Source organism: Strix uralensis, chromosome 1, assembly GCF_047716275.1.
Source record: "Strix uralensis isolate ZFMK-TIS-50842 chromosome 1, bStrUra1, whole genome shotgun sequence".
NCBI lineage: Eukaryota > Metazoa > Chordata > Aves > Strigiformes > Strigidae > Strix > Strix uralensis.
In genome coordinates, this window is record NC_133972.1 from 31,916,562 (window position 1) to 31,931,349 (window position 14,788).

A 14,788-nucleotide genomic window follows, 5' to 3' on the forward strand; every position below is an offset into this window, starting at 1 on the left:
GCAACAAATATTACCTTCCAACACTCCTCACATGGACTTCTAACATAGTTCTTGTTCACTTATATGATAGTGATTTGAATGCTACTCAGCAGCATACAATGATGAACCTGCATCACCTACTTCCTGGGTTTTCAATTTTGTGCTTTTTCTCCTTTTGCCCTGCATTTTTGGAAGAGCTTCTTTGTAAATATTCACTAGCCAGATGATTGTGTTTCTTCAAATGCCTCTTTAACATCATCTTTCTAGAAAGCTAATACAAATCTTGATAAAACTGAATTCAGCCATCATACGAGTCAGTATTATCTCATTTTGCATGTGTTTGCATCGCGCTCTCTCTGCTGTCTTATACTTGACCTATGATTTCTGAAAAAGTAGTGGTTAAAAGGAACTTTTTCTAGGATAAGAGGTCCTGAGTCCAGTAGAGTGATGATGAGTCTCACCTCAGCTTTGTTCTATAACCTTCATCATCCCCAAGGACTAGCATCATTCTCCCTGGAATCAAACTAGAAGATGAGTTGAGGAAGCTAGAAAAAGGAAGGAAAGAGGTTTCTGTCCCTCTTTACAGTCTGTTGAAACCACTCTTGGACTTTTACTTGCAGCGCGATAGTTGGAGGTACTACAACAATTCTTTTGGATTCCAAATAATAAAACATTTGAATGGAAACACTGATGTTCTGCTATTAGACATCTAATGGTGATGTTATGCTTGGAAAATCAGGAAATGTTTTAAGCATTTTTACTATTGACTTGTGTGATTGAAAAATAGCTGAAGAAACACTGAAGTGTTTGTTTCTCTGTTTTTTTTCCTCCAGATAAATACCCTTTAGTTGGAATTTACTATTGCCAGTATGTATCATTCTGTGTCTGAAACCAGTCACCCTTTGCAAACAGAGGAACAAGAAATAGGCATTGATCCCTTGCAGAGTTATTTGCACAAGCCAGGAGAAGGTGAGTTTTGTATTTCTGTATGTTTTTGACTTTATACCTAGAAACCTTATATAAGTGTGTCATGATAACTGTAGCTGTCATAATTTGTTTAATTCTCTCAATGAAGTTGAACAGAGCAACTTAAAGAACATTTCACAGAGTATGTGTAGAACACTCTGACACTAATGAAAACCATGAAAAGTCAACTTTCAATTACAGACAGAAACATTAGCCAAATGTTTAATGCGCTGTCATCCTTTTTTAATCATAAACCAAACACTGACTTCAGCATAAGAATATTGAAATGCAGCGTGGTTTTATGTTACTTTCTCAAGCATGGGTTCTTAGACTGCTTTGGTTTTAGGGATTTCTTCTGGTTTCTTTTTTAATTCTGCAATAAAGTTCAGTATGTTATTTTGGCTGAGATTATGCAAATAAAAAGGCTGATTTTCCTTTTTTTGTTGTTTGACTCAGCACCTATATTCTTATTTCGAAAAAAAAAATCTGGGAGTTAGAATGAACAGGCTCTAAAGGTAGAAATTACTATGTAACCTAAAGTAAATTTATTAAATGCAGTATTTGGAAGACTTTAATGAACAGTGAGAACAAACTGCTTGCATAATGCAATGCATGTCTATGTTTGCTTGTCTTTTCTACTTATTTGCTAGTAGTGACAGTATAGTTGGTTCAAAGAAAGTGATAAGCTTAACGAGAAAGCTCGTCCTTGTCATGAAAACATTCCTCAAGTACTCAGTTATGCACAGTGGCACCTTAACTACCTGTAATTTTCCAGTCATTGAGCACATGTACCAGGAGGGCAAAATAAAAAATTTATTTTAAATTACAGAGTTGAAACAACTTTGTCACATTTCCTAAGTCCCTCACCCAGATCAACCAGTCTGTGTGGGTGTATCTGTCTATAAATCTTCTGTTTACTAGTGCTTATTAAAAAAGCTATGTGAAGTTTTGCTTAGTCGTGTTTATTACTTCAGTTTATAAGAAGCTGATATTTTGCTTTAAAATATATTAGTAAAAGTTCCTTGTCCCTTTGAGCTAATTTTTTTTTTCATTTTTTCTGCATTGGTTTATAAAGCTTTTTCAGTGTTAGAAAATGAGAATGAACATCTAGGGGGAAGTATTTTAAAACCTGACAATTAAATGAAATAGCTTTTCTAGGTCAGTGTTCCTCCTCTATTATATTTGACATCTTAACAATATGGAGCCATTTTAGTTTGCTAAACTAAATGCACTTTTGTCCATGTTTTTAGAAACTTGAAAATAATCTTTTGCAATAACCTAAAATACTAACCATTTTCCAGAGGAAATATAGCTTGCTTCTAGTCAACTCCAATCAAGAAAAAGATAAGCATTTTCTTCTGATCATTTTCCTTAAAAAATACTGGTAATTCTCTCAACTTGATTTCAAGAAAAACAAGATTTTTACCCTGTTAAAAAAAACACTTTAAATTAATTTTACCCTTTATTGTGCCCAGAGCGATTAGTTACCTTGACTGAAAAGGTTTCTCATTTTTATCCCAACCTTAACATTTCTATGACATACAAAGTTATTAGTATTGAATTGATGTTTAAAAGTGCCATTAATTCATTTACCCCAAATGTTCATTAACAATGTAAATGTATGCTGATGTTCTATGAGACAAGGAAGTGACTAATGACTCTTCGCACTAACAACACTTAAAATGAATAGAAACTTTAGATAGCTAATCTTGAAGTAATCAAGACCCTCATTCAGCTTGGCATCTCTGTATGCTCTAAAACAGCTGTCAACTGTTAAAAATATATACACAACACACACATACGCACATGCGAAGATAAAGATATGTAAATACATGGTTCCCCAAGTCATAAAGGTTACCAACTATGGTACATTTTTTATGTTCTATCTATGTAAATATTTTATATAAAGCATCCATTTCATCTCCATAGGATTTTTTACTGTGAAACACATACTGCATTTTAATTTGAAACTTTATGTATCCCAAATAAGTCTTTGAAGTTTTAATATTTCATTTTAAATAAAACATAGGCTTAAATGGTGTTACATCTTTGGGCATCAAAGTATACAGTCATTCCTGTCCATGAAGTCTGTCCATCATTGTCTTTACAAAAGTATTTCAAGACAAAGTTTTTCAACTTGACCTTAAGTTTCAGGCATTATACAGAATCAACATGGTGAAAATCTGTATCTTAAAGTCTTCTGTATCATATATCCTAGAAATATGGAAGAGAGGTGATCCATCAGTCGGAGATGTTCTATGAAATATTGTGGAATATCATGACATCTGAATTGTTTTTTTGAAGCTGTGCTGAGTGCTTAAAGTATTATCTTGAAGGCAAAGTGATAGAAGTCTTCACTTAGATGGGGTAGTAAAAATAAAACACATCACTGATAAGGATGCTGAAAATAAATATTTAATCATAGACCTAGTCAGATTCGTTAATCTGCATGAAGTATTGTATTTTTAGTATGTGCTGCTGATACCAAAAGCTGATGGAGAAGCAGGAGATGTTCTGTCCAGCTCAAATTTTGAAATACTCTCACAAGGCATTTTCGTAAAATGAAAGAAATCTCAGAAATACATGGATTGCTGTGAAGCATAGCTGGTTGGAAAACTGCATGCATAGACTACTTTTTGTTCAGTTGCTGTCATCTAGGAAGGATATATTGGATGGGATTCCAGAAATATGTTGATTGAGTCTAGTAGTATTCAGTGCTTTTATTAAAATCTCAGTGAAGCTATAGACAGAAAACAAGGTTTATTTGGGACAGGGCTCTTAGCACAATGGAGGGCAGACATACAGTTCAAAGTATTCTTGAGATTTTGGAGAAGTGGACTGAGAAGAATGAGATATGGTTCACTAGGAACAGCTGCAAGGATTAATGTTGCGAATGCTAGGCAGGAGACAATTACTATCTGAAAAAATAAAAGTAGAGCATTACAGATGAGGTAAGTGTCATTTGGAGAAAGATCTGGGCATTCATAGCACTCCAAATTTTGTATAACTGAGGAACTTTCAATCTTGAGTTATGATGAGTCATGAGAATGTGTGTGTTTGCAAGTTTTAAAAATTCAGGAGAGGCTGTTAACTAATTGACAGTCAAGATCTTTTTTCTATCCCTTTAAAATATTCAAAAAAAAATAGATAAGATAGTGTTTCAGTCTTTTTCTGGTGGTTGATTTGGCCTATGCTATTCTCCTTGTGTCTGATTTTTTTTCAAAATAGAAGATTGTGCATTGCATATATGTACTTATATATGCTTTTATAGTATCATTCTTAATGGTAATAAATCTGTGGCAGAGATTCTTACTTTTGCATTCTGATACTTCAAATAGAAGATTTAATTCGTTTAAGAAATTTTAAGTTTGGATTATATCTTTTAGATCTGGTTGTATTTTAATTTACATGCATGTATGTATGTGTGCATTGTTAAGTTTGCTTTTGACTATAGTAAGTTAATGGTATCTTGCTACATTGTCTGTTCTAAGATCTTCATGATATTGTTCATTTTATTCTAACAATATTTTTGAATTATTCCCTCTGAAATAGGGAACTTTATCAAAGAAACTGATGAATCTTACCTTTTTTTGTCTCCAGCGGAGACTTTATAAACCCTGAACATATGAAGAGAAATTTCAGAAACTTTGTTATTCTGCCTTCTCTTTCTGTATTGCATCTGACAAACTATTTTGTTTGTTTCCAAATGCTTGAGGTTTCTATTACATTAAAATGGAATAACTAGGTTAACTGTTTCTGAGCTGCTGTAAATTTTTACTCTGAGTTACAGCATTCACCACATTCTGACACAAGTTGTGAAGAGCGTTGTAGGTAGTATTCCCATTTCATTGATGTAATGAGAAAGCTGATCCTCTAAGGACGGACTGGAACAATGCATTTAATACTCTTCAATTTAATTTGCTCAATATCACAATTAATACAATTAAGGTCACTTGAAATGAAACTATTAACGAATTGGGTAATTTACTTTAACAATGTCAGTGTGTTCTCACAATTACATTTGCTTTAATTAGTGTACAAGCTATTACTTAATAGCATACTTCACATAGAAAAATGTAATGTGTTCTTTGTTCTTAATAGAAGAAAAGGGGAAATGTTTAATGGGTCTGAGTGTTTTGGATTTGGAGTTGGGGGGGGGGGGGGTATATTTCATGTCCAAAAGCTACAGTTGGTGGTGAGGACAGAGAAGGCTGATGTAGCTGGAAGGACAAAGATAACTACCAGAGTGTGTGACTGAAATTAATCCCGTGGAAGATAGATCAGTTGCCCACCTCATACTTACCATTGCATCCCTCCTGATTCTCAAGGTTGCCATGAAAAAAATATGAGAGATGGTAAGACAACATTCATATTTCCATTTTGATCATATTCTATGTGTTTCCATTGCTTGTCTTTGGAGAATTTTGCTGTTCTGTTATTAACCTCATAACCCTGATCACTGGAAAATATTACCATGTAGAACTACACCTGACATGAAATTTGAGATACCTGGTTTATATCAGTGTTATACAGAAAACATCTAGAAAATTAGGGGAATTAATTAATAAAGTAAATGTCACCTTTTCTGGACCTAACAGGACCCACGTGCTATCAAATAATTTCCCCAAATCTTAAGTGTCATTCACACGGGACTGTTTTGGTCTTGGGTACATCCTTTCACATTCTGGGGTTAAGTGAATTTTTGCTGTCAGAAAATTGTATTATCTCCTAATCAGTCAGTAGCTATTCAGTGTTATGAGTTGGGGGTTTTTGCCCTTACAACCCCCTTCAGTCAGGGAGACAATGCTAATGCAGATTGCCCTGTATGCCATGTAATGTGCCTCTGGTTTTAGAGATCATTTCCATGATTACATTTAAAAGAAACAGCCACAGAGGTCCAGACCTCTCTGTGTGAGAAGTACATTCCTAGGTAAAAGCACTTGAGAATGCAAATATAGTGAGTTCTTGGAGCCTCACTACTTTCTTATCAAATGTTTTTGGTAGTGTATTGTATGACGTCATGTTTGTCATGTAATGTGTGTTCTTTCATCTTCTCTACAGGGAGGGACATGTACATGAAGTAGAGCATTATGGTTTTAAGAATCCTTTTAAATATGCATGCTACTTTGTGTTTTCATTTAAAAGACAAGATTGCAACAGAGAACCTCTTTGCATTATATTGGAACAGAAGATACTGAGGGTTGTGATTGCTCTTAATGTCTTTGGGATTTCATGCTATGGTCACCACCAGGTCCTGAGAACCCCCTGTGTCCTTCATCGGCAAGTCTCACCCTCCAGGCAGAAAGCTCAGTGTGCCCCACCAGCACAGTCGTTATTAGTGGTCCTCGTTCAAAACCCTTGTGCTTCTCCTCCTGGGCTTGGCTTTTCCATTAAAGGCACTGAAGAGCTGTCTTCAGTCTGGTTTGCTTCGTATTGGATGAATAAAAGCAAGAATGGTTTTCACATCTTCAAACACCATATGCTAACTAACAAGCATTTTAATATTCATTTATTAATAATAACTACTGTTTAGGTTGCTTCTAATTGAGCAGCAACAAGATTGTAGTGACAAAGGCTGTTGGAGCAACACAGTATTGTCTTGAGCTAACTCAGCCTGTCACTAGCTCCTTCCCTACAAGACTTCATTTTCTCTTCTCTTTTCTGTATTAGAAATGCATTGTTATTAAGAAATCAGTTAATGCAGGAGCTATGCATGTTTAAAAATATATATATATTTAATATAAAGTTAGTTGAAAATTGCCAACACACAGTACATTTTTTTCCTTTAAAAGCTGTATTTGTACAGGTGTTGACATGCCCTTAGAAATTTGCCAGTTGTGGGCTCTTTGGTTTCAGTGCCTTACTGCAAATTTGTATTTTAGGAACTACAGGAGTATTTTAAATTACTTCAGCTGTGGGAGTGAATGTGAGTAGCTGACACAGTCTTGTGGATTACCTGCTTCCAGAATTGGATTTTCCTCTCTAGAATTGGTATCTCCATTTTTTTTTTTGGTGGTTTCATGTGAGTTGCATATTACATTAATTCCAGTTTGGAGGTTATACTGTGGCATGGGTAACTGGCACAAACATCATGTAGGGAAATTGCCTTCGGTGGTTGGTAAAGCAGGTATTAGAGAAGACCTTTTGGACAGCAATGTCTGTTGATCTGAAATAAATCTAAAATGTTAAATTTTGAAAGTTCTACTCTAAATTGGTGTATGAAAATAAGACCATTCTCACTAATGACACTGGCACACTACCTTGGTTCAGTCATCTCAGCTGGGAGTTTCCAGTTATTTCCGGATACAGCCCTGCCTGAATACTGACATAAATCACTAGTCAGCCTCATGTCATTCTTCTAATAAGTCCTTGTGACCTTACTTTGGGAAAAGCTGGTTTCAGCGTTTCTTTTTCTTTTCCTGGCTTTTCCCAAATCCAGTTTAAAGCTCAACTAGTTGGCTGTCATCTCACTTCCTAGTATACCTGTAGTATAATACATGCAGTATAAAAGGAAATGATGCACGTTGAATGGAAAAGAAAGATTTTACTAAATTTTACATGCTTAGAGGAGCTTAAAATACCAAGCAGAAATTTCCATTTTAACTATAGTAACCTACTGAACAACAAAATTAAAACAGAATAATCTTTTTTAATGCAACCTCTGTAAAATGTAATTAAGAGTATGTTGAAACTAGCTCATTATTAGAAGTTTTACAGAAGCTAACAATGAGAATGGAATAATTCTTTGAATATTTTACTCAGACTTGATACAAAAATATAATATGAAGGTTACTACCACTAAACACCTCACATATTAAGTGTTTCCAGTCAATGATCAAATTATGTTAAATGGCTATATCTCCTACATATGGAAAAGGCAGGTTCTCTTAATTTAAAAAAATTGAACTGTACAAGTTTGATTGTACTTGTGTATGTATAATAAAAGACTAGTAAATCAGAATTCTAGCTGAGGCCAGCACGATTGGTACAGGATAATAATTAAATGTTTTGAGTTCACTTCTGTCCTGATGTACAGAAGATTGTAATTTACAAAGCAGTCTGTGAATTGTGTGCAACTAGCTGATGTTACAGATCTCTGTATCTGAGATTAAATGAATGTTAAAACATTTTGAAAGAGTTTAACTGCCACAGATTTGATTGTATTAGAAATTGATTGCTCTATATAACAGAAATATGTCAGCACAGACAGGATCTTTCCAGTCTTTCATATATGTGGACATTTATAAAGAACTGGAATTCCATATTTTAAAAAGGGAAGGCTTCAACTTACTTTCACTTAAGTACCAAGTGATACTGCAAAGCTTCAATTTTAGGCTTCTGATTGACTAATAAGCCTTATTCTTTAGCCTCCTTGGGTACCCCTGTCCTTGTCCTCTTTGGACATGCAAAATTTAAGAGGTGTGAAAGGGGAAAGGAATAAAGTACCATCATACTTATTTTAAGTGTTAAGAAATTATCTGGTAAGATGTGTATAATTTATTGACAATCTGGCCTTTTAACAAAGAAAAATAGGCCTATGCTTAGGTTGCCACTGCTGCAACCGAAACAGCTGATACTTTAATGAACAACATACTGAGGGCCATCCAGGACATAAGGCAAATTAAGCAGGTTACAAACTGCGTATCTTCTGTTTAGGTATAGGAGATCTCCCCAGCTCTGACAATTAGCTCCACTGATCAGGCAAGCAGACAGACAGAAACAGAAGGAGGCCATTTGTATCAATTTGAGGAACAGAACTAGTAATGAAGTAAAATATCTATACCAGGTAGTTTCACCTCCACTTTGGAACAGATATTTCTAACTGTCGGTTTCAGCTTCGCAATAGCAAATAAATAAATAAATATGTGCTGCTTGACAAAAGCTTATTTACTGTTGTTTACAAATCGAGAGCAAAGGAATAATAATACTTCTAACCTAGAGGGTTTTTTAAAAAGGAGAAAACATTTTCTGGACATACAAGCAAATATGAATCTTGGTAACCTGACAGCTTTGTTTAAACATCGAATTTGAGTTTCCTTTCATGAAAATCTTTTCAAAGTACAGCAATTCAGCTGTGAAAACCTGAATACATTAATGATGACAAAGAACCTCTGGAATGAGCCAACATTTGTTTTTGTTCTTTTACAACGTTTCCTGATGAATTGCACATACAAAAGTGTTGCAAGTTATTTTAATTTTCTTTTCTTACTTTAATAATAAATGTCTCTACTGTTTACCTTTTTGGTTAAGGTACCTTATTATTACTAATCATCTTTAATTATTTATAGAAAAATGACTGTGAAAGATGTTTCTTAAAGAGTCAGGGACCTGATCCTGATCCCATTAAAATTAATGGCTAGGTTCCAATTGACTGCAAAGGTAACAAGCCTGAGTGCCCTTGTTGTCTAAGGGAAGCAGTAATTTAGACCAAGGTACTGGATTGTGGTTAGTTAGTTGGAGTTCCTTAATTTTGGCTGTGTTCAGATTTCAAGCATTTGTTGTCAAGATTTGGCCACGTAGAGGCAGAGTGCATATAACTGACTTAAAAGTCCTGGTCTTCATTTTACTCATAAGATACACAATAATTGAAAAAAGGCTAAATATTCAGGATAATGGGAGAACGCCTTTTTCTCTAAACAAAATGTGAATAGCCTTTCTGCTTTTGTCTGTCTTGCTCCACAGTCAACAAAATAGCAAACTAACCCAGGTCTAAATAATACTGGATAAGGAACATCATGTTTCAAATGGACGTATGTGAGCATATGTTTAAATCTTGTTTTGTATAAGTGAACTATTGCTGGGTTTGTTTCTAAATATTTTCAGCTTGAGATTTATATGGATGTACATATACACACACTATGGCAAGATTGAACACTTCTATCAGGTCTAGAATATCTTTTAGTTATTCATAAGTATCCCTGTTCAGCTTTTTCATCATGTCAGATGTTTAGATCACTGCATCAGTAATCATGTGACTATAATGTTTCAACTGCAGTACAAATGACACAAAAGGGTGTAGCAAATTAGATTTATTTTCACTATTTGTGACAATCACGCAAGCTTGTGCTCCATGGCTTGATCTGTTTAAAAAGGGAAGTGGGACTTGGGATGTTTGTTTTGCATCTATGTGCTTACCTCATCCTATTAGAAGGGGTCGTATACCAAAGAAGCTATGAAGTGAATTCGTATAACTGCCATAGGAAGAATACACGACTATTATGTTCTCATACAAACAGAAATTTGAAGCAGGTGAAATGATATGCCTGGTTCATGCAAGAAGTCTGTAGCAGGGCCAGGCACTGGACCCGGATCATTCAAGGTCCTGAATACTGCCACAGTGACAATGCTGTCCTTCAGCTCTAGCTTTCATTCAGCCAAATTTTTTGAGGCAGATAGCTAATTCACTAAAAAGAGTAACATAGAATACACACACAACCTTTTCATGTTTTATATACAAACTTAAAATAAATAAGCACTTGTCAGCTTAGAAATGTCAACTAAAAGTATTTTTGGTAATGGAAATGAAAAATATTTTAGAAGAGACAGATCATTGTCACCTTTTCGGTATTATGAGTAATCAAATAAAGTTAAAATGTTTTGAATATGTTAAATTATTCCCTAAACTTTGGTAGATGGTGGCTCAATACAGATATATGTGGCTGTTACTATTAAAACATGATTTGGCCACAAATTTAAGGAATGCTACTCCAGCTTAATGAAATAGTTATCAAAGTTGATTTGTTTGTACTTGTTTATTTCACGATTCTGTATTTCAGCATTGCCAGCTCCATAAGAGGGAAAACACTCAAACTTATTAAGAGTTTTTTTAAAGCAAGCAGTACATATTGCTTTTACTGTTTATTATGTTATTAGGTACTGGGGGCACTAGCTGGCTTGACGTATAGCTCAGTGTACCTGCAAATCAGTGAATACAGTGGTTTCTTCATATTTACCCTGCAGCTACTGTTGAGATAAATGGAATTCCTCTCTGATATTTCATGGAAAGTAGGTGGGAAGGTTAAAAATCAGATTTAATATAAGTAAACTATAATGGCCACTTAAAAAAAACCAAACAAACAAACAAAAAAAACCCAAAACAGCTGTAATTTGCCTCTATTAAATATCTTAATTCTGTCCAAACAGCTGCCAGTTAAATGCTTCTGCTTGGATACTAGAGTGATAAACAACACATAAACTCTGGGGTAGGAAGACCACACTCAAATATTTTAACAAACCCTATTCAGTTTAGTGCAACTGGGGACCATGTAACCAAAATATTAGCAGTAGCCCTGTATGATAAATTTATCCACTAAAATTTTGATATCCCATTACAAATTACTATTCTTGATCTTCCTAGAAGTTAAAAGGCACAAACTTCATCCAGATAAAGCTTTTATGGTGGTGATAATTCTTTTCTTCTGAGAAATTGGATTTGTAATGGAATCAATGATTTAACCTTAGGAAAAATGAACTGTATAGTGTTTCAGTACAAAGTGCAATTGATGGGATAGAGTTCTCATGTAGTATGTGTGAAAGTATGTTTTCAGTGATGTGAAAATATTTGAGTTTCATTATAGTGGGGTATGTTTTCTATATATTGTAATATTTGAAGATACTATTGCTGGTTTTGTTTACTTTTAATTGGAAATATTTAAAGGGTGGAGCAACAGAACATAAATCTGTCCATTAGTGGACATTTCTACTTTGCACTCAGATGAATTCTCATCAAATTTGATTTGCTGACTGGTGGCCAGAACAGATGTTATCTTAATGGAAGAGAGAAGCATATTGAGCCACAGGGCCACCTCCAAACTTCTGTGATCCAATATTTGTTCATTGTTTATTGAAGTACAAAAGAAAATACACCTTTGCAAAAGTGTACAAAGCTCCATTCTGAATTATCACAGCTAGGTGGCCACAACATTATTTGCTACACTAAGATTGAGATTTTTTTGCCAGAAGAAGTGTAGTATTAATTGCTGCTACTCTTAAAAAAAAAAAAAAATTAAAAATGCTCTGGCAGATGAGTTTGTGTCTTTTGCTTATTTGAATTTGAAAGAAAGAAGGAATGTAAGTCAGAGCTTATACTGTGGAAGACTGGTTTGGGGTTCTTGTGACTATAAGCAGTGAAAACGTCTGTTTTAAAAGTTCTAGAATTAAAAATGACATTTTTCTGCAGGGTTAAATTTAATGTATTTTATAAATTTATATTTATGATGAACACATGACAGTCTTAGTTGTGGCATTTCCATGAACTAAAGTTACACCCTTGTAACTGTGCTATTAGAATACCTGTTCAAGTGAAGATTTTCTTTTTTTTTTTTTAATTATTACTTTAAGAAACTGGTTTGTGGCATACTTCTATTGGAAGCAAACTTCTGATTTGGAAAAATACCATGTAAACCCTGTGTTAAATGCTCCTTGGTACTCTTTAAAAAAAAAAGCATACAAAGCCTGTATTAAATGGACTTTGGCTCTTTCTCGTATATTTAATTTTTGCAGGAAAAAAATATATATTTTTTAAAAGCAGCTATAAATGAAAACCACAGATTTAATTCTGGACATGAAAAATCTGCTACAGATTTTTCATCTTGGAATTAATATGATATTTATGATGCTACAAGTCCTCTAGATATTACAAATTTAGGAAGATACTTGCAGGTTTTCTGTGATTTCAAAGACACTTACTCATATCTGTCAGATTCACTTTCAGATTCCTATGGAAAAATGAGCCTGCATTTGGTATCTGGCATTTGCATTACTTGGCTAAAGACAGTTTTATTTTTCTACATATAACTGTTCCCTGCTAAAGCCGTAGCTCAGAGCAGCAACTTCGAAATTTTTGAACATACCTAAGTGGTTTGGGGTTTTTTATTAATACATAAAGGTGAATTTAAGTTGGACATTATATTAACTGTGACAATGTCGTAACTCAAATACAGAAGTCAAATATTTCTGATTTTTGTGAAGTTGAAATCAGTTGTCAATTGATGGTTACTTTTTACGTATATAACAAAATTATAATAATTGCATTGAAACAATACTGAGTCTTGAGATAGGAAGTGGTGACGTCTGAAACTCATGTAGTAAATTACATGTACAGTGGTAATCTGTTAGCCTAGCATAAGTAGCAACTTACACTATGGATCCTACAGCGTTGGTGCTTACTGTAATGATATCAAGTCTTTGCAGCAAGAGAGTAAAAAGAAGTTACTTTATGATTCCTTCATGCTATAAACACATTAGGAAGAAAGGCATGATTATTGAGAAATGTTACTAATCAGGGTTTTTTTAAGGTAATTTAAACTTTAAAGATTATTTGAAGCATTAGAAGACCAGCATGGTTCTTTGTGAAAGGAGCAGAATTGTGCAAGTCCCATGTTCAACTGCCTGTCAGTGCCCCTTCTGGCTTGCCACCTAGATAGCCATTGACGGCTCAGCCCAAGCTGCCACAGTGAAGTTTGTACACCTTGGAATTATTCCCCCATTTAGGTCTTTACTTTGACCATCAAGTGATTTTCTGTTTATAAATTGACACCATTTTGCACCTAAGGTGATGAGTCAGTTCTGAGACTTTTAACTTACTTCAGTAGTTTTCATTTACCAGTTGCTCCTAAGTCTGTATCTGGTTTCGATTTTGATGAAGTTAAGGCAAAGCACAATTTGAGGGCTTTGGACTGGGTCTGTTTTTTCTTTTTACAAACCATATGTCTGTGCTCCAAAGGCCTGTCTTGTGGCTGGTTAAACCAAAATAAAAACACCTATAAAAGGCCCCACTCTGAGAAATATGTACTAATTTCAGGCAAAAATTCTTTTCATTTGGTGTTTATGAATTGCACTTTTAAAACTTTGCCTAGAGGTAGGGAGGAGTGTTTCAAAAATAAGATGTTTAAGTAAAATGACTACAAAAGCATGTAATCTTCCATTTTAGCGTATTTCTTCTTCTGAATAAGTTATGCTCTAATAAAAATTAAAGAGCAAGTTGCATTTCGAAGATCAGGTCATCGTAATTCATTGACATTAGGCCACATAACTGAATAATGTCTTACTTCAGTGAAATACATCAAATGAGATCAACAATTATGACTCATAAACATGCCTCGCAGGCATAAAACAGCAGGGAATTAGCATGTGAGGCTGATAAATATGCATGTAAATAAGCTCCCAAAGGAATAACATGGGTTTGATTGATAGGTTTAGAATTGGAACATATGTAAACCCCTTTATTCCTCATTCTGGTGTAGCTAAGTAAAGATGCGTTTTACTTGTTAAAAGTTTCAATAACTTTGTAAATCTTAATGCCACATCTGCTTTTGTGTGTGCAGGCACGTGTGGGTGTCACTTGAGAGATTGATTGAATTGTCTACAGGGTAGATGCCCTTACACTAAGATTGTAGAGTTTGCGTATGTGTATTGGAGCAGTTGTGTATGTGCGTGCACATGTATACATACTTGGGCACTGCATATTAGGTGGTGTTGAGCAAAAGATTCTTATGGGGTTTGTTTTACTCGGAATTTACAGATTCTAAAGTTTCCTTCGTAAGTAGAAAACTGAGTTTTGAGTTTTGGTATATGCACCGGTATATTTATTTTTGCAAATACATTCTGCATTGAAGGTAATTACTATTTATATTACAGAAAGTCCCACAAGTGCTACTACATTTAAGAGTCTGGCAGTGATTCTTTATAAACTTCCATTTTTGTTGGCATCTTACAGCTTGAGCTCTTATCTACAACTTCAAAGTACCTATCACAGCAGTATCTTTATTTTGATCAGCACAAGTGTTTATGCTGTGCAGAGATTTACATCCATATTGTTAGAAAAGTATCTAACATACTTTGT

The 14,788-nt window shown here is 34.4% G+C and overlaps 1 protein-coding gene across 7 annotated transcripts in view; it reads left to right on the top strand.

The window, feature by feature from the left end:
- Positions 1-14,788, top strand: part of TBC1D5 (TBC1 domain family member 5) — a 329,005-nt gene that overhangs the window by 132,067 nt on the left and 182,150 nt on the right. For all 7 annotated transcript variants that reach the window (XM_074861379.1, XM_074861390.1, XM_074861400.1 and 4 more), the window contains one exon: positions 813-948. In XM_074861379.1, coding sequence (XP_074717480.1) covers positions 849-948 — 100 coding nt within the window. In that variant the 5' untranslated portion in view covers positions 813-848. The remainder of the gene's footprint in view (positions 1-812; positions 949-14,788) is intronic.